A 21,857-nucleotide genomic window follows, 5' to 3' on the forward strand; every position below is an offset into this window, starting at 1 on the left:
CAGACCTACAGCTTTCTTGGATGAGTTCTATCATTGCCTCGAACTCCTAGTCCTCTTGGCTCCACATACTCAGTGCTAGGATGGCAGGCGAGTACCACCATGGCTTTCTATTGTTAGCCTAAAAAAAACTATGTATGTGCAATTGGTGTCCATTACCCTTTCACCTTGTGTTAGAGGCAGTATTTGTCTTCCCCAGTGCTAGGGGTATACAGTGCCCAAATTAGCTATGCTTCCCTGTATGCTCATGTGCCCAGAGATGTTAGTTCCCTGAGCTAGATTCGCACGGGAGTGAGCTGAACTCAAGCAGCAGTACTGCAGTTACACCATCTCATCCCCTGCCCACAGCCAAAACAAGATAGTGCGGCCACGGGCGTTCGCCACTGTGCTGGTACCGGCATCAGGCAGACATGACACTCGTCTGAAGGTCAGAAAGGGTGGTGTTGAACACTTGGGGCTAGAGTTAAAGGAGTTTATGAGCTCTTTGGTGTAGACATGGACAGCCACACAAGAAATTTGAAAGGCGATAACTCCAAATTTTTAGTTACTTTTTTGTTTGTTTTTTGTTTTGTCCTGTCATTATGTGGGTAGATGAACAATGGGCAACTTGGAGTCCACTTATTTGGGTTCTAGGAATCAAATTCAGGTTGTCAGGTTTGCAAAGCAAGGCTCCCCCCCCCACCCCCCGTAGACTCTTAGATTTTTGAGATAAGGTTTCTTTAGCCCTGGCTGTCCTCAAACTCTAGAGAATCACCTGCTTCTGCCTTCTGGGGTAAAGGTTTGTGCTACCTTGCCCAGCTAGTTTATTTTCAATCCGAGCTGTATTTGCACGTAACTGTCACCTAGCTGAATCCTACAAACTGTAGACATGTCCGTAATCCCTGGCAAGAGGATCAGTGTTGGAGGCTGTGTGAGATGGTTGTAGCTCAGTTGGCAGGATGCTTTCCTAGTGTTAACAAAGCCTCAGCAGTGCATACGGGTGTGGCTGGTGTGTGCCTGTCAGTGATCCTGACCTTACAGAAGTGGGCATAGGCTTCAAGATAAGCCTCAGCTACACATTTGACCAGTTTGGTAAAATTGCCAGCCAGTGCTCTTAACCTCTGACCCATCTCTCCAGTCCCCGTTTTACCCTTCAGTGCTATACCAAACAACCTGGTTGATGCCAATGATACTGAACTATCTGGGTGGAGGTCCTGAGCTCAGTTCTCAGAACCACGTGGTGGTGGTTCACAACCATCTGAAATGAAATCTGCCACCCTCTTCTGGCCTGCAGGCATACATGCAGACAGAACACTACATAATAAGTAAAGAAATTGTTCTTTGGGAGCTGGAGAGATGACTCAGGTTAAGAGCACTGGCTGTTCTTCCAGAGGTCCTGAGTTCAATTCCCAGCAGCCACATAGTAGCTCACTAGGATCTGATAGGAGATCTGGTGCCCTATCTGCTGTGCAGGCATATAGAACACTATACATAATAAATCTTAAAAAAATCCTTCAGTATCAGCAGTCAAACCTAGGATCTTGTGTGCTAGGAAAGTACTGTTTCACTGAGCCATATCCCCAACCTGTGTCATGCATTTACTATCACTGGAGTGACCTAATGATTTTCATATGATCAATTAAAATGGGTAACTGCACATGCTCCCCGTCCCCCCAAGTGTAGCAGTAAGAAGCATTGGGCTAGGAACTTTACATTTGGGGAACTCAGCAAGGCAATTTTAGGTAGGAGGAACATGTTCTAAGCTTAGCTTAATGGAAACCCATTTTTTAAAAAGATTTATGTATACAGTGTTCTGTCTACATGTATGCCTGCAGGCCAGAAGAGGGCACCAGATCTCATTATAGATGGTTGTGAGTCACCATGAAGTTGCTGGGGAGTTAACAATGTTTACGGTCAGCTGGGACTGCATATGAGACCTGTCTCAAAAACACAGCAGTGCTGCTGAGTTAGAAACCATAACTGAACTGAGCATGGTAGTGCACACCTTAATCCTAGCACTCTTGAGGCTGAGGCAGGAGCATCACTGCCAGTTTGAGGCCAGCCTAGTCTATATAATGACATCCAATCAAACGAAAACTTAAAATTTGGTACTTGAATTAAGGATTGATTCCAAGTTTTCTATTACTCCTATTGCCTGCTGCATTTTCCAAGACTAACACGGAAGTTTATAAATTCTAAGACAGAAGTTAATAAGGTGATTTTAAATTTTTTCTTGAGTGAATTCATGTGACTTAACCCAAGTAGGGCTGTAGAGACCCCGCAGTGGGTAAGAGCACTTGTTGCTCTTGAGAGGAGTCAGGTTTTATTTCCAATACCCATATGGAGGCTCACGTCCTTTTACAACTTCAGTTCCAGGAGATCTAGGGTACTCTTCTGCCCTTCAAAGAAAGGAACCAGGTGCACATGTATTCAGGCAAAATACCCAAAATTCTAGGAAGACCAAGTGATCCATAGCTTTTCTATGTGACTGTCAATACAGTCATTCAGCAAACTACAATGGGTGTCCTTAGACAATTCTCAAAGAGAGTAAACATTCTTTTGCTACTAAAGAGGCAGGCAGGGGGAGTTTGAGGCTAGCCTGGTCTGTATAGTGAATTCCAGGCTGACCAAGCTATGCAGCGAGACCCAGGTTTGGCTCCCAGCCCCCAACGTGTTGGCTCACATCCATCTGTAACTCCAGTTGCCAGGAATCTGGTGCCTCTTCTGGCTTCCAAGGACAAAGGCATACAAGTGGGGCACACATGCATGAGGCAAAACACCCGTACACATTTTGAAAAGGAAAACCTCAGATTGGCAGGGGTGGGGTGGGAACCAGAAGGAGAAAGCAGCCATCTGCTGTTAGATTCGGCTAGTCCAGTAGCAGCTTTATTTCTCATCGCTTTGGCACATGCTATCGAAAATTAGTGATTATAAGAATTACAGTTGTGGCCAGGCGGTGGTGGCGCATGCCTTTAATCCCCGCAAAGGAGGCAAAGGCAGGTGAGTCTGGTTTACAGAGTGAGTTCTAAGATGCCCAGGGGTAGAGACACCTGTCTACAGGGTGGGAAAAACCCTAATTATGTCTTGACATCTTAACAGGTAGATCTGAAAGACAATTAAAATCAGCTTACCATTTAGGATGCTTTGTTACTAAGGCTCTTTGTGGAAGAGCTACTTTGACTCTTCAGTCTAAATTGCTGGAGAGGGTTAACAGTGATTGGGTAACATGGTTTATATATTGACTTGAAATAATGGGTATGAATGGGTACACATTCCTATTGTTTGTGATCAAATACAAAAATATCCAAATTGAGATTTACTTAGTGCTAGCCTTAAAAGGTAAAATACAACTGACATGCTGGCTTCGTCAGTCCAGACACCCTGGTTGTGTTCTGTACCTATGTGCATGAGGAGTTATGAGGCTCTGGGAATAATGGTAAGGTCTTTGCCCTTTACTCATCTACATCTTTTTAAACCTTCCTAAGTGTGCCTGGTCGTCTTGCCTCCAGGGAAATAGGAGTAATGCCAATTTATTTTAAAATGGAAATTGCCGTGCTGTAAGAACGTGATCTTCACAGACACTTGGTCTAGTTGTCCATCCTGTGATCTTTCCATGACATGAGTTGTGGAAGCTACTTTTAAAATCAGAACTCCAACCTGGATATGGTGGGCGCGCCTTTAGTTCTAGCACTCTGGAGGCAGAGGCAGATGGATCTCTGAGTTCAAGGCCATCCTTGTCTACAGAGTTTCAGGACAGTCAGAGCTACAAAAAAATAACCTGTTTTGAACCTTCTCCCCCAAATCCCCATACCAAAACAGAAGTTCAGGAAGAGAGAGCTCACAAAGTCAGACGTTTAAGAAATGCCTGGTTTTTCTTTAAAAAAAAAAGAAAAGAAAAACAAAACAGAAAAGCTAAAGCTAAGATTTGTATGTTTAACTGCCTATGGACAAGCATTATCTAAAATTCTGTTGTGTTTCTACATTCCCTCTGAGGACTACTTCACCTCAACAGAGCACCTTGTTAGAAGTGACAGCATCTGTCACTAACTTCAGTTTGAAGAATAGTCTTAGCTGGGTGTGGCTAATCCCAGCACTCAGAAGGCTGAAGCAGGTGGATCTTTGTGAGTTCAAGAACAGCCAGAGCTACATAATAAACACTGTCTCAAAAAACAGTTAACAGCAAAATGGTTTGAAACTATGAAGTCTAAAACAACAGAACTTCACTTAAAATTCATTTCTTTACCATGAATAGTGATTGCTATTTACAGAAGAGCTAGAGAAAAATGATGTGAAACATGCTTCAAACTTCCTAAAGCCGTGTTAGCCATGTTTGGGGTCATCCCCAGAATTCCTGTCAAGATGAAGCCTTCAGCTCTAAGAACTGCATTCACTGATTGATTGTCAATACCGAAAGGAAGGATTTGGACCACACTGCAAAGGCATCGATTGTCATCACCTTGGTTACAGCTGTCTCTCACATTGTAAGTTACCAGTATTTGGAACTGGAGTGAATCTTTAAACCATGTCAGAAATGATAAGTTTAGCTAAGAACTCTACTCTGGCCTTTCTTCAATGGTATATTTTCTAAGTTCTTTGCTTTCCGAAATTTTCTTCTCTTTCGATGATGAAGAATGGTGATTGACAGTAGTAGAGCCAGAGTGGAGATGAAGCAACAACCAAAGAAGATGAGTGGTTTCTTCTGAGTGAGAAATGAGCAGATGGCGCACTCGGTCTCTTCTGGTGGCTGACCACATGCAGGACTGCTGGTCTCAGAAGGAAAGCCACTGCTGCTGATCAGCTTGCTGTAAAACTCTACAGAGGATTTAGCTTTGAAGTCAGATGTGAAAAATCCAAATCTCGGCTTAGATTTCTCTTCTGTCAGTTTGAATGCGTAATAGCCTTTGATATTGACCTTATCAATGAGGTAGGCTAGGAAAAAAACAGCAAATTGTTGATCACAAATGGTCAGTAAAGTATCTTTGAGTAAGAATTCAGATTTCACTGGCTCCAGTGGTTATGAGCACTGGTTGCTCTTGCAGAGGCCAAGGTTTAATTCCCAGCACCCATGTGATGGCTCACAAGCACCTGTAATTCCAGTTCCAGGGACACACGTGGCAAGCAGATATGCACGAAGGCAAAAAATTCATACACAAGTTTTAAATTTCTTTTAAATTTAGTTTTCATTGAAACTAAGGCAAAGTTATGAAGTCATGATTTTCATTGAAGATACTGTTTTGGAGGCAGGGTCTCGTGCATTCCAGGCTGACCTCTAAGTAAGCTGAAGGTGACCATTAACTTCTCATCCTCCTGCCACCACTTCCAGAGGACTGGGATTACCTGGTTTTGCCACCATGCCTGGCTTTTATGTGTTACGGATCTAGCCCAGGACTTTCTGCATGTGAAAAAAAAACACTGTCAACTATGTCCCCAGTCTTGTTTGTTGATTCTAATCTGCACATTTTCATATATTGGGCAGTCTAAGGTAATTAGAAATGACATCTCTGTACAAAGATAAGTTTTTCAGTGGGGGTGATATTCCCAACTAAAGAATGGTTGAATTGTGGAGGCCCAAAAATGTAAGCCTATTTCACCTTGTCTGGAGGTCAGAGTTTGAAGTTACTCAGAATTGTTGACAACATCCTGACCTAGGGTATAGTTCCTTAGTCATTTTGACATTAAAATGGCCCATACAGCTAGATCCACTCCACCCTGACTAATGGTCAGGGTATTCAAGCATACTTCTGCTCCTCATAGGAGGCTTACCCTTGGGAGTAGCTGCCTTCAGGATACTTGGTCTAGGGTGGGTTCACTGCCTGAACAACAGAATGTTTTCTCGTGAATTAATTGCTTGATGGCTCAAAGTATTGAAGCAAGTAACTGTTCTAGTTGTGCTTTGCACCATGTTAAAGCAGTCTTTTGTCTTCTTCCCCCTGCGGTATTGGGATAATTAAACGCAGGTGGATTTCAGTATTCGCTGACACTCCCTCCCGGTACTGTCCTGTGTTTTCTGTTTTATTGTCTTCACTTGCGTCTTCGTCCTCTTTACTATCTTTCTGATTCCCATGCCCCTACCCTGGTAAGTGGTATTTTTTGTCGAAGCTGGTTTCCAACATTGAATACATGAAGATATGTTTAATAATAGGACATTAAGCAGCCATTAACATTTGTAAGAATTAATGACGTGAAACACATCTAATGTTTTAAAAAGTGGGGCAGAAGGGGTTACCCTAGCTTGCAGCCTCCAGTGGAGGCAACACATGCTGGAGAGCAGGAGTTTATGACCAGCCTATCTTGAAAGAAAGAAAATCTCCTGCACGGCTGTTTTGTGCTTCTGTGGTAGATTGGTTGCTTAGCACACATAAAGAAAGCCCTGGGGCCAGGTGGTGGTGGCGCACACCTTTAATCCCAGCACTTAGAGGCAGAGGCAGGCTGATCTCTGTGAGTTTCAGGCCAGCCTGGTCTACAAGAGCCAGTTCCAGGACAGGCTCCAAAGCTACAGAGAAACCCTGTCTCGAAAAACAAACAAACCTTGTGGTGCTGGTGTTGTAGGTCAGTGGTAGAGTTCTTGTCTTGTATGCATGAGGTCCTTGGTTAAATTCCCAGCTCCACGAAAATAGAAGTTAGGGATATGGGGATGTAGCTTTTTAGTGTAGTCAAATGGAACTTGGGTCCAACTCCCCAAGCAAGCGAACAAGGTGTATGTGAAAGGGTGATAGCCTGAGTTCATTTGTATTAACAGTATCTAGGAAACTCACTGGACGTAATCTAACATTTACTGTGCTTTTCTTGGGAAGTGAGAGTGAAAATAAATGCTTTCCAAATTTTCCATAATGAGTTTATGGCACTTTATAAAAGTGCAGATGTGGTAGTCTGGTCTTGTAATCCCACCACTTGGAAGGCTGAGGCAAGAGGATAGGGGTCAGCCTGGCCTTGGAGACCAGCCTGATGACTAGTTAGACCCTGTCTAAGAAACATTAATAATGGGGCTGGAGAGATGGCTCAGAGGTTAAGAGCACTGTCTGCTCTTCCAAAGGTCCTGAGTTCAATTCCCAGCAACCACATGGTGGCTCACAACCATCTGTAATGAGGTCTGGTGCCCTCTTCTGGCCTTCAGGCATACACACAGAATATTATATATATCACAAATATTAAAAAAGAAACAATAATGAAAGAAAAAATTGAAAATTATGCTGGGTATGGTGGCATACTCCTTTAATTCGGTAGGCAGAGGCAGGTGTATCTCTGAGTTTTGAGGCTACACAGCTGGTTCTGATATATGATCAGGACTGTCTCACAAAAAAGAAAAAATAAATAAAAATTCAATAATAAAGGCCCATTATAAGGGGGAAATCCAATGGACAGGAGTCAGTCGGGAACCACAAATCTGAGGTGCTGGTGATCTTGGCGCCCAGCGTCTCACTGCTGTCAATTCATATACCCCTCCCACCTCTCTGTATGTGAGCTCCCCAAACCTCACCTTTCAGAGCCTCCTGGATGTACTTCTCCAAGTAGTACTTTCGGATCCGATCATTCTCCAGAGCCAGGTCATCGATGCCATTGGCTGTGATGTAGATATCCTTGTCCCCGTAGTTCCTCCGGATCCACCCAAGCAGCTTGCGTGCTCCCCAGGGCGTTACAGCTAAGCGACTGGGTGAGCTGAGGCGGGTGATATCCTGCAGGAACTGGACGTCCCTGTCTGCTACAGAGCGGCTACTGTTCAGCTGCTTGTGTATCACGAACCTAGTAGTGAAGTGGTTCAGCGCGTAGAAGTCGATGGTGCCCTTCACCAGTCTGCTCTCCTCCGGGGTGAAGCGCGGCAGGACTGAGCTGGACAGCCCTCGCTGGTTCTTGGAGGCGATGTACTCCTTCATGGCCAATGGGTAGTCCCCAGTCTTGAAGAGCGGATCTGCGAACCAGGCTATCTCAAACTGGAGGAAGCGCTCGGCTGCCTTCCAGTGTGAGTCTACATAGGGGTTGGCAGGTTCGGCCCAGTCAGAATGTAGAGACAGAGACACAGCTCCACGCTGGACCGGCCTATACTGCCTGTCGTAGAGGCGCCAGACCTGGGCATGGGCGATCATCAGGTTGTGGGCTGCACGGTAGGTGTCATTACTCGTGCGGTTGTACATGTCACTCAGCCTATTAGGCTCGTTGATGGTGATCCAGAGCTTCACCAAGTCTCCCAGTTCCCGGAAGCACAGCCCTGCATAGTCCTGGAAGGCCTTGGCAGTGTATGTGTTTAGCCAACCCCCACTGCTCCGAAGTGGCTCCGGGAGGCCTAGATGGGAGTGGGTGGGGTGGTACAACGTCACCATGGGGGAGACACCCAGCTTCAGTCCTTCGCTCACCACACACCTGTAGTACCTCAGCACTTGTCTATTAACTTTAGACAGGTTGCCAGTGGGAAGGACAGAGGTCCAGTCCAGAGCAAACTGGTAGTGGGTGACTTTCATTTTGGCCAACATCTCCACTCGCTTTTTGATGCTCACGTAATCTGTGCACTGGGATGGTCTTGTTTTTAGCCTTACTCCTTCTACTCGGTATAGCAATCTGTTACCAGTGGCATTCCACACATACAGGTGAGGGTCGGTAAACTGAGGGGAGGAAACCATAAACTCCGGCTGTGGAAAACAACAAACACATCCAGGTAAATCACGTGTGGCTCCTAGCATACCCCACCCCTCAGATGAGAAGAGCTGAGCCCTCTGAAGCCTCTCACGGCAAGATAAAACAAGTAACTTTTGTACAGAATGATCTCTGTGCTCTAACTGTTCTGTTGGTAATAAGGGAGAAAGGGCCTGATTCTAGTCCTTCAAATCTCCAGGGAGACCAGGAACCACACAGAGGAGAGGAAGGACTGTTGTTTGAGAAAAGCCTAAAGGGCCATTTTCCAGCTCATTTGACACACAAATCCAGGTTATATAGCATCTCATGCGATGGTGTGCAAATGAATCAGGAAATTGGCTCGGTGCCCTCAGTCAAAGGCACTGTCATAAGCTGATGACAAAGGTAAAAATGAGGTTGTGAAGAGTCACTGAGAGCAGCACTTGCATTCAGAGGAGACTGGGTGAGCCAGACCATCCCTGAAAGAGGCCGTGTGTGTGTGTGTGTGTGTGTGTGAGAGAGAGAGAGAGAGAGAGAGAGAGAGAGAGAGAGAGAGAGGCAGTGACCCCTTGCATGTACTGGCTACAACTCTCAGTAGTTCTTGTTTGAAAAGACCAAGTGATAACCTACTAGAGTAGTGGTCATATCTATAATCTTAGCTCTCAAGAGGCTGAAGCAGGAGGATTACTATGAGTTCGAGGCCAGCCTAAGCTATATAGCAGAGACTACAAAATAAAATACATAACTTCATAATGGTTTCTGAGTTCTGGCTGTTCTGTTGGTAATATGGGAGAACGGGCCTTATCTTTCTAGCCCTCCAAAAATGTTTTTTTAAAAAAACTACTCAGCAGCAGACTGTATGGGATGTTCTCCTCTCCCTGCCCCCCCCCATGTGTGTGTGTGTGTGTATGTGTGTGCGCGCGCGCGTGCTTGCGTGTGCGTTAGCTCATACAGCCCAGGGCTAGCCTTAAACCTAATAAGCACCCAAGGATGACCTGGAACTCCTACATCTCTTGTCTCCATTCCCTTGTGCTGGGAGTACAGGCATATGCCACTACACCTAGTTAGTGCAATGCTCGTGATAAAACTCAGGGCCCTGGAAACAACCTTCCTCAAGACCCAGTAATGCCACTTTTGGGTATATATCCAAAGGATGCTCAATCATGCCACAAAGACATGTGCTCAACTATGTTCATAGCAGCATTGTTTGTCATAGCCAGAACCTGGAAACAACCTAAATGTCCCTCGATCGAAGAATGGATAAGGAAAATATGGTACATTTACACAATGGAGTACTACACAGCAGAAAAAAAATACAGCTTGAATTTTACAGGAAAATGGATGGAGCTAGAAAACATTATTTTGAGTGAGGTAAGCCAGACACAGAAAGACAATTATCACATGTACTCACTCATAGGTGGTTTTTAAACATAAAGCAAAGAAAACCAGCCTACAAACCACAATCCCAGAAAACTTAGACAACAATGCGGACACTAAGAGAGACTTACATAGATCTAATCTACATGGGAAGTAGAAAAAGACAAGATCTGAGTAAATTGGGAGCATGGGGATCTTGGGGGAGGGTTGAAGGTGGGAGGGGAGAGGCAGGGAGGGGAGCAGAGAAAAGTGTAGAGTTCAATTAAAAACAAAAAACAAAAAAAGTAAAACAAACAAAAAACCTCAGGGCCCTGAGTGTGCTGGACAGGTACTGTACTGACTGAGCTATAACCTCAACCTTGAATTTTTCTCTTTGAGTTTGGACTGCACAATCATATGGGGATGGTCCTGTGTCACCCACTTCCCAGGTGCATTGTGGGGACCAGATAGATGCTCTGGGAAGGTGGGGTCTCCACTGAAAACCATTGTACAAAGGTAAGTTGATTTGGATTGAGTTCCAGGACAGCCAGGGCTACACAGAGAAACTCTGTCTCAAAAAACTAGTAAAATAAAATAAAACAAAAGATGTAAGAAAAACATTTCCAAATTCAAGATTAATTAGAGCAAGGAAAAATTCTGTGCTTTCATTAAAGTACTCCCCCCCACAGCCCCGACTGAATTTAAATGCACCATGAAAACCGATAATTAACCTTTGGTAAATATTTTCCTTCTAATTGTTTTCTCATGTGTCATTTTTCATAGTCTAATTACAAAGTCATATTACTGCCCTCTTGCCATCTGCCAACCGGTTATCTAGAACATTAAACTGAGAGAACATTGATCATGTGGGCATGGAGTTCAATCTGTGCATAATCAATTACCCGAGCAGTCTTCCCAGCTAAGGCCAGCTCCAGTGTTTTGAAAAGTTCAGAACATCCCAGTGCTATTGAAAAGATGTCTATAAAAGGTAATTTTGCCACAAAAAGGCAAGATCAAAAAAAAAAATGCCCTGCACTTTCCAGAGCCCCAGAAAACACTAGCTGTAGACCATGCATGTGGTTATCTGCTCAGAGACCACGTTAAGGTGAGGCACCCCAATGGAATAGGCCAGTAGGAGGATAAAAGGAGTAACGTGGTGACCATGACCAGAGTGTGTTTTATATATGTGTGTAGAGGTGATACTGAAACACACTCGTCTGTATAATTAACATATACCAATAAAAACCAGTGGGTTTGGGCTGGGGAGATGGCTCAGCGGGTGAAGCACTTAATCAGGAAACCTGGTGACCTGAGCTCAATCTCTCACACCCCATGCAAAGGTAGAGGGGAAGGAGCTAACTCCACAGCTGTCCTCTGGCTTCCACGTGAGCCACAATCTCCACCACACACATCTGCAATCCAGTGCAATCAAGTTTTTAAGTCCCACCTCAGGGCTGGAGACGTCTCAGCGGTTGAGAGCACTGACCAGGGTATCAGAGCACCTGCAATGGGTGTTCATAAATATCTGTGTCTCCAGATGCACGCCTTTAATCCCAGCCCTCGGGAGACAGAGGCAGGTGAGTTCAAGGTGAGCCTGGTCCATGATCCAATGCCCTCTTCTGGATCTATGAGCACCAGGCACACAGATACATATGCAAATAAAACATCCGAACCCATAACATTTGTAAAAACATATTGTATACCCTCTGCTCTAGCGTGTGGTTAATTTACCTTAAGAACAGACTCAGTGACTCCCCAGGAGAAGTCACAGGGAAACTGCCCCCGCATGTCTGGCGTGGATTCTTTCAAAGGGAAACCGTTGTCTCGTATGATCTGTCTGTAGTAGTGCGCCGAGGACTTAGGCCTCCTTTCTTTCTGTTCACTACTAAAGTCCACATAAAACAGCCCTCGGCGAGTAGTGTAGGCGTCCTGCCATTCAAAGCCATCCAGGAGGGACCAGGCCGTGTAGCCAAACACTCGAACGTCATCGAACTTCAGCGCTGCACGGAGAAAAGGGAGAGCAGGGGTCTTCAGAGGGCTAAGCTCTCTAGTTCATATGTACAGCTTCATGAGCTGCATCATGGCTTGTTACACACGCTACACTTGTCCTAAAAGCAGGCCTTTTAAATCAAACAAAAAAAGCGTTGGCAAAATGGCTGCGTCGGTAAAGGGATCTGATAGTCAGAGCTGCGTGGTGGGAGGAGAGAGCCGAGTCCTGAAGGTTTTCCTCCGATCTCCCGGACACCACACACAAAATAAACACTGTACCCTCCCTACACAGATGAGGACAGTGGAAGGACCTCATTAAAAACATTTCTGATAGCTGAAAACATTTTAAGCCGAGCGGCAGGAGGCAGAGGCAGGCGGATCTCTGTGAGTTCGAGGCCATCCCCGGCTATAAGCGCTAGTTCCAGGACAGGCTCCAAAGCCTCAGAGAAATCCTGTGTCAAAAAAATAAAAAAAGGCCGGGCGGTGGTGGCGCACGCCTTTAATCCCAGCACCCGGGAGGCAGAGGCAGGCGGATCTCTGTGAGTTCGAGACCAGCCTGGTCTACAAGAGCTAGTTCCAGGACAGGCTCCAAAGCCACAGAGAAACCCTGTCTCGAAAAACCAAAAAAAAAAATAATAATAATAAAATAAAAATAAAAAAAAATAAATAAAAAAAGATTTAATCATGTAGTTTAGCAGGGTATGTACATGCCTTTTATCTCAACACATAGGAAGCAGAGATGGGCAAGATCTCAGAGTTCAAGGTTAACTTGGCCTACATATTGAACTCCAGGTCAGCCAGAGCTACATAGTAAAACTCTGTCTCAAATTAAAAAAAAAGGAAATAGGAAATATTTAGTGTGCAGATCTGTGTCTTGGGGCACAGGGCATGGCGGTTTCATAGCCTTTCGGGATGTGATGTTTACTAGTGACCTAGAGTTTCTCATTCTGAGTTTGGGCGGGTTCCTGTTTGTGCACCTCTGTCCAGTCTGTGAAACTGTCCTTCAGGGACTGAAATACCAGCTCTCAGGATGAACACAAGCAGATGCGGGGGTGGGGGGGCATGGAAGGCAGAGAAGTGGGGTGAGAAGTGGCTGGGTTGAAGGGCAGCAGGCCCAAGGCCAGGTCCTGCTGTGTCTCTGAGAGGGAGCTATTGGGCAAGGCTTTGAATGGCAGTTTCCTATCTGTAAACAGAAATTACTGGAGAAGATCATCTCTAAGGACGTTTCCAGCTTTAAAACTCTGGTTGGCTAAAAATGAGATATGGAGCCTTTGATCCCAGCATTCTGTGAGTTCAAGGTCAGCCTGGTGTAAAATAAAAACTGAAATTTGCCCCGAAACATTTTTAGAGTTTTTGTTATTTGTGTTATATTTCATGTGCAGGAGTGTTTTGCTTGCATTTGTATCTGTGAACTACCTATGTGTCTGTACCCATGGAGGCCAGAAGAGGGCATCAAACCCTCTGGATCTGGAGTTAGAAACAGTTGTGGGAAACCAAGTCCTCTGTAGGAGCAGCCTCTGAGCCATCTCATTTTTCTTCTTTTCTTTCTTTCTTTCTTTCTTTCTTTCTTTCTTTCTTTCTTTCTCTCTCTCTCTCTCTCTCTCTCTCTCTCTTTCTTCCTTTCCTTCATCCCTCCCTCCCTCCCTCCCTCCCTCCTACCCTTCCTTTCTTTTTTTTTTAGTTTTTCGAGACAGTGTTTCTCTGTGTATCCTTGGCTGTCTTGGAACTTGCTCTGTAGATCAGGCTGACCTCGAACTCACAAGATCTGCCTGTCTCTGTCTCCCAAGTGCTGGGATTAAAGCGTGCACCAACCACCACCACCCAACTGAATCACTTAAAAAACAAACAAACCCAAACCCAAACCAAAACAAAACCAATCCCTTTTGTCTCTCTCGCCAAAACCCCTCATCTCTGCACGGGGCCTTGCCATCAGCTTTGCTTTTCTTTTTGAAAGAAAAGTAGAGAACCATGACAAAAGATTCCAAAAAGACAAACGTATTTCAACAGCTGCACTCTGGCCCACGGTGGGGTGATGTTGTGAGGAAGGGTGGAATCAACACCTTTTTGTCCAAGTGCTTGGCACTTGACCCAGGAGCCTGTAGGTAGTGTCCTGTGAAGGCCACCATGTTCATATGGCCCAGGACTGGGTGGTGTGGCTGTGTTCCATGCTGTCCCTTTTTGCAGTGAGACCAGGAGATGGATTTGCTTTTTTTTTTTTTTCCTATTTATTTATTTATTTAGGCAGTGCTTCTCTGTGTAACAGTCCTGGCTATTCTGGAACTCACTCTGTAGACCAGGGCTGGCCTCAAACTCACAGAGGTCCACTTGCCTCTGTATCCCTGAATGGTGGGACTAAAGGCATGCGCCACCACCGCCCCCCCTTCTCTCTCTTTAAATATCTATTTAAAAACTCTCTTTAAATATCTGTTAAAACTCTCCCTCTCTTTAAAGATCTATTTACTTTATGTGAGTGCTCTATTGCATGTACTCCTTTATGCCAGAAGAGGTCAGCAGATCCCACTATAGATGGTTGTAAACTACATGTGGTTGCTGGGAATTGAACTCAGGACCTCTGGAAGAGCAGTCAATGCTCTTAACCACTGAGCCATCTCTCCAGCCCCAGGACTTGCACTTTCTGGAAACCCTTCCTGAAACCTCTTTTCCTATGGGATTTCTCTCCACATTTAGTTATTTGTTTAAAGTATACTTTATGTATTGTGGTGGAAGATGTGTGTGTGTGTGTGTGTGTGTGTATGTGTGTGTGTATGTGTGTGTAGTGCATGTGTGTGGATGTATGCATGCATGTGTGAAGACAGTCACTTCTCTTTCTACCAGGTGAGTCCCAGGATTGAACTTGGGGATGTGATGTGGTGGGGTGATTGCTTTTACTGGCTGAGCCATCTCACCAGTCCTGCACCCAGCTTTCTCCATGGCTGCCGGGGGTCAAACACAGGTCCTCTTGCTTTACCCACTTATCCATCTCCCTCTCTCCAATACTTAGAACTTCTAAAAAATGCTGTCAGCTGGAGAAAGAGCCACTGGAATTATATTCAGGTGGAATGGAGCCCGACTCTGATGAGGACACAGCCTGAGCTGTCTTTGGCCTCATCTTTTCCATTGGCCTGTAGGTGTCGCTGCCTGAGTAGGAGGGAACGAGTTGACGGTTAGGTAGGAAGAAATCTCCAAGAGAGTAGGAAAGGCTCGGCTTTGTTTGTAGAACTTTCATTGTTCAATCATGTCAAGATAAAAGGACCTGATTCCACTATCAACGGTGATTGTCGTACACCTTTAATTCCAGCACTTGGGAGGCAGAGGCAGGTGAATCTCTGTGAGTTCGAGGCCAGCCTGGTCTACAAGAGCTAGTTCTAGGACAGCTAGGACTGTTACACAAAGAAACCCTGTCACAAACAAATTTTGGTCAATATTGAACAATAGAAAAATCAACATCAATAATGACATATCCATGGTAACCTTAAACAAAAACCCGAATTGGGGTCGGAGAGAATAGCTCAGCAGTTACAGATGCTGGCGGCTCTTCCTGAGGGCCTGCATTTGTTCTATGACTCCAACTCCTTGCTGGCTGACTCCCTCGTCTGGCCTCGGGAGCTCCTGTGCACACGTGGCATACACTCACACAAGCAAACATATATACACATAAATATATTACAAACAGAGCCAAAGTGCAACTAACCTTGAAGAACCTGGTTGAGGAAATTCTTCATCATGTAGATGGCCGTGGTGTCCTCCGTCTTTATATAACTATCTGTGAACCAGCCGTTCTCCGAAATCAAGATGCGAGGGTTGTCATATTCTAGCTTAATCCAGTTCAGCACCTGTCTTAAGTTGAGTGACATGTTTTGTCCCATTTTCACTGCGTTCACCATGTTCGAGGGCCTGAAATTGTTAGGCCCGAAAGAAAAGGCAAAGAAGTCAGCCGTGCCCCTCACCTCCTCCTTCTCTGCCTCAGAGAGCACGGGCATGCCGACCATCGTCCTCATGTACTCAGGGTAGTCGCCGTCCCCGTGGATGGGGTTGGCGAACCATCCCAGCACGGAAGCCATGGAGTGCTGGCAGTTGAGTACATCCTCCATGTTTTCTGTTCGGTTTGGTTCCATCCAGTGGGACCCCAAGGTAATGGACAGCCAACCCTTCTGATGGGGGCGGAAGTTTTTGTTGTAGTTATGCCACGCCTTCGCATGAGCCTGGTGGGAAAGAAAACATCATCGGGTTTCACAGGGGCTGTGACACAGTTAGCAAATCCTGAGCAGTTATTAACATGTGTGTATGTGTTTTCGTGCACACGCCAAGGCAAACCTGCCCAGGTCAGAGAGGACAACCTTGGGGAGCTGATTTTCTCCTTCCGCGGTGCGGGTCTTGGAGAACAAATTCAAGCCATGAGGCCTGGCTGCAAGCTTATTTATCCGCTGAGCGGTTTGGACGGTCCCAACACCCAGCTTTTCCATAAGCTCTGGAAGTTAAATTCAGGTACTCGTGCTTGTATGGCAAGCAGCTTGCTAACTGAGATATCTCCTCAGCCCTTCATTTGGTCCTGCTGTAGAAGTCCAGGACAGGGCAGGCTGTGAAGTCTGTAAATGAGTAACAATAGAGTTCACGAAGGGATGTTGCGAGGGTTGAATTAACACTGTACGTAACTTTAGAACCGCCAGACAGTGGTGGCGCACGCCTTTAATCCCAGCACTCGAGAGGCAGGTGGATTTCTGTGAGTTCGAGGCCAGCCTGGTCCATAAGAGCTAGTTCCAGGACAGGCTCCAAAGCTACAGAGAAACCCTGTCTCGAAAAACAAAACAAAACAAAACAACAACAAAAAGCTAATTGAAACTATTTTCTGGAGAACTTTCTAGAGGAAGCCATTTTGAGACATCACCTCAGCAATGGGTCCTTACTCACCACACCACCCCCTTCCTCTCTGTGTCTTCTTTCTTTCTTTTTTCTTCCATTTTAAAGGTGTTATTTATTTATTATGTATATAGTGTTTTTAATTTATATTTATATTATATATATTATATATATATATATATTTATTATGTATACAGCCTGCACATCAGAAGAGGGCCCCAGATCTCATTACAGATGGTTGTGAGCTACCATGTGGTTGCTGGGAATTGAACTCAGGACCTCTGGGAGAGCAGCCAGTGCTCTTAACCTTTAAGCCATCTCTCCAGTCCTCTCTCTGAATTTTCATTGTAAGATCCTGGAATAATTTAGAACTTAAATGTTCAACTCACCCTGATTTCCTTTCTTCTGAGACACAATGTACCCCAGGCTAGCCTCCAAAGCACAATTTTCATATTTCAACCTATAAATACTGGGATTATTTATAGTTGTGAACTGCTGTATGCAATTCCAGGGTTTAGTTTAATTTTTATTATTTATTTATTTATTTATTTTTGAGACAGAGTCTCACTATGTAGCTTTGGCTGTCTCAGAACTCACTATGTAGACCGTGCTGGTCTCAAATTCTATATAGAGATCTGCCTGTCTCTGCCACTCCTGGGATTAATGGCTTGTGCCACCAAGCACAGGATCTTTATGAATGTTTTTGTCTCAGATAAGGTCTTAAACTCCAACCTCCTCTCTTGCTTGCAGGCTGAGGTCGGAGTTTCTGCAAGGAGCCAGTGAAGACCAAGGCAGGCTGCTTTAAATGGTCTCGACCGCAGTCTCTGAAGTTCATATGTGTATCTGCCTTTTGTGTCTGGAAAATGCTGTTTTCTTACAATTGTCTACCATCTCAGACTCTTCCAACTTTCATGGCCCCTCTTCTGCATAGATCCAGGAGCCTTGAGGGAGTGTGTATGTGTAAGTGTGTATGTGTGTGTGTGTGTGTGTGTGTGTGTGTGTAGACATCCCTTTTAGGGCTGAGCACTCCAAAGTCTGTCACTTTCAACCTCATCCAGTTGCGGGTCTGTGCTGGTTACCGCGAACTCACAAAGACTGTGACCAGCACAAGATGAAGCCCAACCAAAGTCTCATGATGGAGGAGGACCGGGGACCGAAGTCCCACCCCAGTCAAGCAGCCATTTGTAAATAACAGATGCTGGGAGGAGGAAAAGCCATTTTCTTCTGTGGAGTCACTGGGTATACCAACCACACTTTCACGCAAGCCCCGTGCTCAGAAGTTGGTCAAAACAATTTGGACTTCATGGGTTTTTTTGTTTTTGTTTTGTTTTGCTTTTATAGTGAATTTCTCTTTAGTTTTTGGGTTTTTTTTTTTAAGAGAGAGAAAGAACAGAAATGATGTTGGGTGGGGGAGAGACCTGGGAGGAGTTGGGAGGTGGGAAAGAAATATTAAAATATATTGTGTGAAACTGTCAAAGAATGATCTGAAGCCCCACCTTCCTGAGTGACTCGGAGGCTAGAATCTCTGTGGAAAGTTCTGAGGACTGCTTTCTTTATGGCTGTGAATGGTAGGCTCCAGAGGGGACGCCCTACCCTGATTGTGGTTGCTTAGTCTTTCACCAATTCTGTACTTTCATACTTAGAACACACAGCAATTGCCAGTCCCCTTCAGAGTTGTGCACCCCAGAGGTGGACACCAAGAACACTGCACAAGTGTGAGAGCTGGCTGTTCGTAAGCCACCTCACTCACAGGACTGCCACCAACACTGCGGGGAGAACGGGACACAATCAAGATCAATGCATGAACATGCTCCAAGCAGGAATTAGCCAGAGTCAAGTGTGGGGGTGGACACCTGCAACCCAGCACTTGGGAGGCAGAGGCAGGAGAATCAGCATTTCAAGGTTCGCCTGGACTGCACGGATGAAGGGGAGAAGCAGCTCTTGAAAGGTGTTTTCTGATATTACATGTGTGTTGTAGCGTTCACACCCCTCACCTACCCACACCTCTCCCCCAATAAATAAAAAAAAATGGTTTAAAGAGAAACTAACAGAAATTAACCAGCCTAGCAGGGAAGGACAGGGAAGGGAGCCTCTTTAAAAATAACCCTCTGTTAACTAGGTGATTATAGGAAAGGTGCCTTAAATTGTGATAAAATCTCAGTTACATCAGCATTAAAATAGGAACCAGGGCAGCTTAGAAGGCAATAGTTTGCACTTTTGCCACGTGTTTGCAACCTGGATTTCTGGTACACGCGTTGTCATAGCCCAAGGTGACCTTCGTGCTTCACCCTGTGTCTTGCTCCGTGGCTGCTGTTTGCATAAGCTATCAAGGTATCTCAGGTTATCTTTGCTCTGACTGAAGGCAAAGACACGTCTCACTAGACAAAATGGGGGAGGCTCTCCAAGCAGTCCTTATGGTATGACTTGACTGTTTGTCAAATAACAGGGAAAACGTTCTGCCCTGAGATGGTCCATTTGACCCGAATCTTGCAGATGTTCAGATGGACGGTACTCAGGATCTGTTGGACAATGAAGAAGGGCCTGCAGCCAGGACCCTTGCACAACCTCCTATGGTTTTCCAAGGTTACCTCTACCTTGTCCAAGGCCATCTACCTTTGGAATGATTGATTGAAGAGCACGTCAACCTTTGTTCTTTAGGCTCAGTAGCTCGACAGGAACCTAGCTGCCTTTTGTGTTAGAGCCAGCTCTTGGGACTCAGTACCCTTGAAAGACAGTAGGAATCTCAAAATTTCATCCATATTCAGGTCCCTCCCATGTCTAACAGGCTGATCTTTTTTGATTTCTTCAGAAGTCTAGGATGATAAATTCAATGGGTGGGTAGGCAGAAATAAGATAATAAAAACAGAGGTGAGTTAAGGGCCAGAATGCCATGGAGGAACACTGGTGGGAAGGAGAAGGTAGATGGTGAACCTTGCCATCGTTTGAGGGCATTAGGGGACTCCTGGTCCTTTGGAAAGTTATTTTACCCGTTGGGAGTGCCTGGCGGGGGGAGTGGACGGGAGGAGATGGAGAATGGATGGGTATGATCAAGATATTTTGTTTAGCATGAAACCAAAGAAGAAACAAAAGATACTCAAGTTTCCAGGGATGGGTGAGATTGTGCATGCCTTTAATCCCAGTGCTTGGGAAGCAGAAACAGGTGGATATTTGTGGGCTCAAGGCCAGCCTGGTCTGTGTAGAAAGTTCCAGGTGAGCCAGGCCTACATAGTGAAATCCTATCTCAATAATAATAATAATAATTAATAATAATAATAATTTTTTAAAAGAAAAAATAGAAAGTCCATTTTCCAAATCTCTCAGATTTCAGTCACATGTTGGTTGAAATACCTTCATGAGGTTTGTAATTTTATTGATTATGAAAATTATGGAGTAGAGAACAAACTTAAAACTTAAATTTTACTTTAAAATATCACAGTCACTACGTGTAGGGGCACACACCTATAATCTCAGCACTCTGGAGGCTTGAGACAGGAGGATGAATGTAAGTTTGAGGCCAGTTTTGGCTGCATAGTGAGTTTAGGTCTGGCCTGGCTATGTAGAGAGATTCTAGTTCAAGAAAGTAAGAAGCAAACAAAGAAATAAATGTCTCCATAACATAACAAAATGTTTTCATGTTTTTGTGAAAACATTTAGAAGATATTTTAATGCTACCTTTTAGCATTTCCCAGCTAACTTCAGTTAAAACATTTTCTGTATTGTAGTCTCGATAATTATCTTAACACTTTGAAAGTTCCGGATTTGAGGACATAGTACTTGCTTGGTCAGCTCTGTATTTTTTTAAAAAAATATTTATTATTTATTTATTATGTCTGCTTGTATTCCTGCAGTACAGAAGAGGGTTCCAGACCTCATTACAGATGGTTGTGAGCCATCATGTGGTTGCTGGGAATTGAACTCAGGGCCTTTGGAAGAGCAGGCAATGCTCTTAACCAACTCTCCAGCCCTCAGCTCTGTATTTTGATAGAGATCAGCTTGTTTTTCTTTTATTCCTGTTGTAAATAACTGACTTTGGGAATGCAGTTTTTAATTTATTTGAATTCTTTCCTGTCAGTAACAGGAACAGATTGACTTTTGTTTGTTTGTTTGTTTGTTTTGAAACAAGGTCTCTCTGTGAAGCCCTGGCTGTCCAGGAACTCACTCTGTAGACCAAACTGGCTTCAGACTCACAGAGATCCGCCTGCCTCTGCCTCCCAAGTGCTGGGATTAAAGGTGTGAGCCACCAATGATCAGCTGACCATTTTTAGTATAACAATTATGCTTATTGAAACTAGAGAGATGGCTCAGAGGTTATGAGCACTGGCTGCTTTTCCAAAGGACTCAGGTTAATTGCCAGTACAATGTGGTAGTTCTCAGCCACGCATAACAACAGTTCTAGGGGGTCTGATGCCTTTTTCTGGCACCAGACAGACAAGTGACCTTTATTTATTTGTGTGTGGGAGCTTGTGTGTGTGTGCACAGGTGCCTAAGTGTGTGCGTGCACAATCACATGGGTCAGAAGGCAACTTGCAGCTGCCCATGCTTGCTTTGCACCAGGTGGGTCCTGGGGATTGAACTCAGGTCATCAGGCTTGGTGGCGGCTGTCTTTACTCACTGAGTCATCTCCCCAGCCCTGGACAGCTTAATTCTTAGAACTGCTTCAACTATTTCCAAATCACTCGCCCGATTTTGCCCTTGGTAGGCGTGTTCTCTGATCATCTGCTGCCAGACTTGGACAGCTTTGTTTGCAGGGAAATTATCCTTGAGCATCCTCCCCCTACATTCTCTCATTGGGGAAATGACCCTGGTTTTGAACGCAAGAAATCCGGGTTCTGCTTCTGGCTCTGCTGTTACTGGGGTTTATGAGCTTGCCAAGTCATTTCCCTCTCTGAGTCCTTAGTGGCTTGTCAGAATGAGCTGAAACTATCCCCCCCCCCACCCAGGACTGTGGCAGAACACACAAAGGGCTGTAGATGCCCCGCAGTTGGTTGCTGGCTTGTCTAGAATGCTGGAAATCCTCCCTTGCATCTTCAGCAGGCATCCACTGGTGTGGTGGCACATCTGTAATCCCAACAGCA

At 45.0% G+C, this 21,857-nt stretch overlaps 1 protein-coding gene across 3 annotated transcripts in view; it reads right to left on the reverse strand.

Moving 5' to 3' along the window:
- Nucleotides 1-2,835: 2,835 nt before the first annotated feature.
- Nucleotides 2,836-21,857, reverse strand: part of Klb (klotho beta) — a 35,366-nt gene continuing 16,344 nt past the window's right edge. The window contains exons 2-6 of one of the 3 annotated variants that reach the window (XM_038311478.2): nt 15,873-16,127; nt 15,617-15,758; nt 11,668-11,936; nt 7,454-8,597; nt 2,836-4,905 (exon numbers count right to left, since the gene is read on the reverse strand). In XM_038311478.2, coding sequence (XP_038167406.1) covers nt 4,517-4,905; nt 7,454-8,597; nt 11,668-11,936; nt 15,617-15,758; nt 15,873-16,127 — 2,199 coding nt within the window. In that variant the 3' untranslated portion in view covers nt 2,836-4,516. The other 2 variants (XM_038311469.2, XM_038311486.2) reach the window with 2 other exon arrangements.

This window comes from Arvicola amphibius, chromosome 1, assembly GCF_903992535.2.
Source record: "Arvicola amphibius chromosome 1, mArvAmp1.2, whole genome shotgun sequence".
Classification (NCBI taxonomy): Eukaryota; Metazoa; Chordata; class Mammalia; order Rodentia; family Cricetidae; genus Arvicola; species Arvicola amphibius.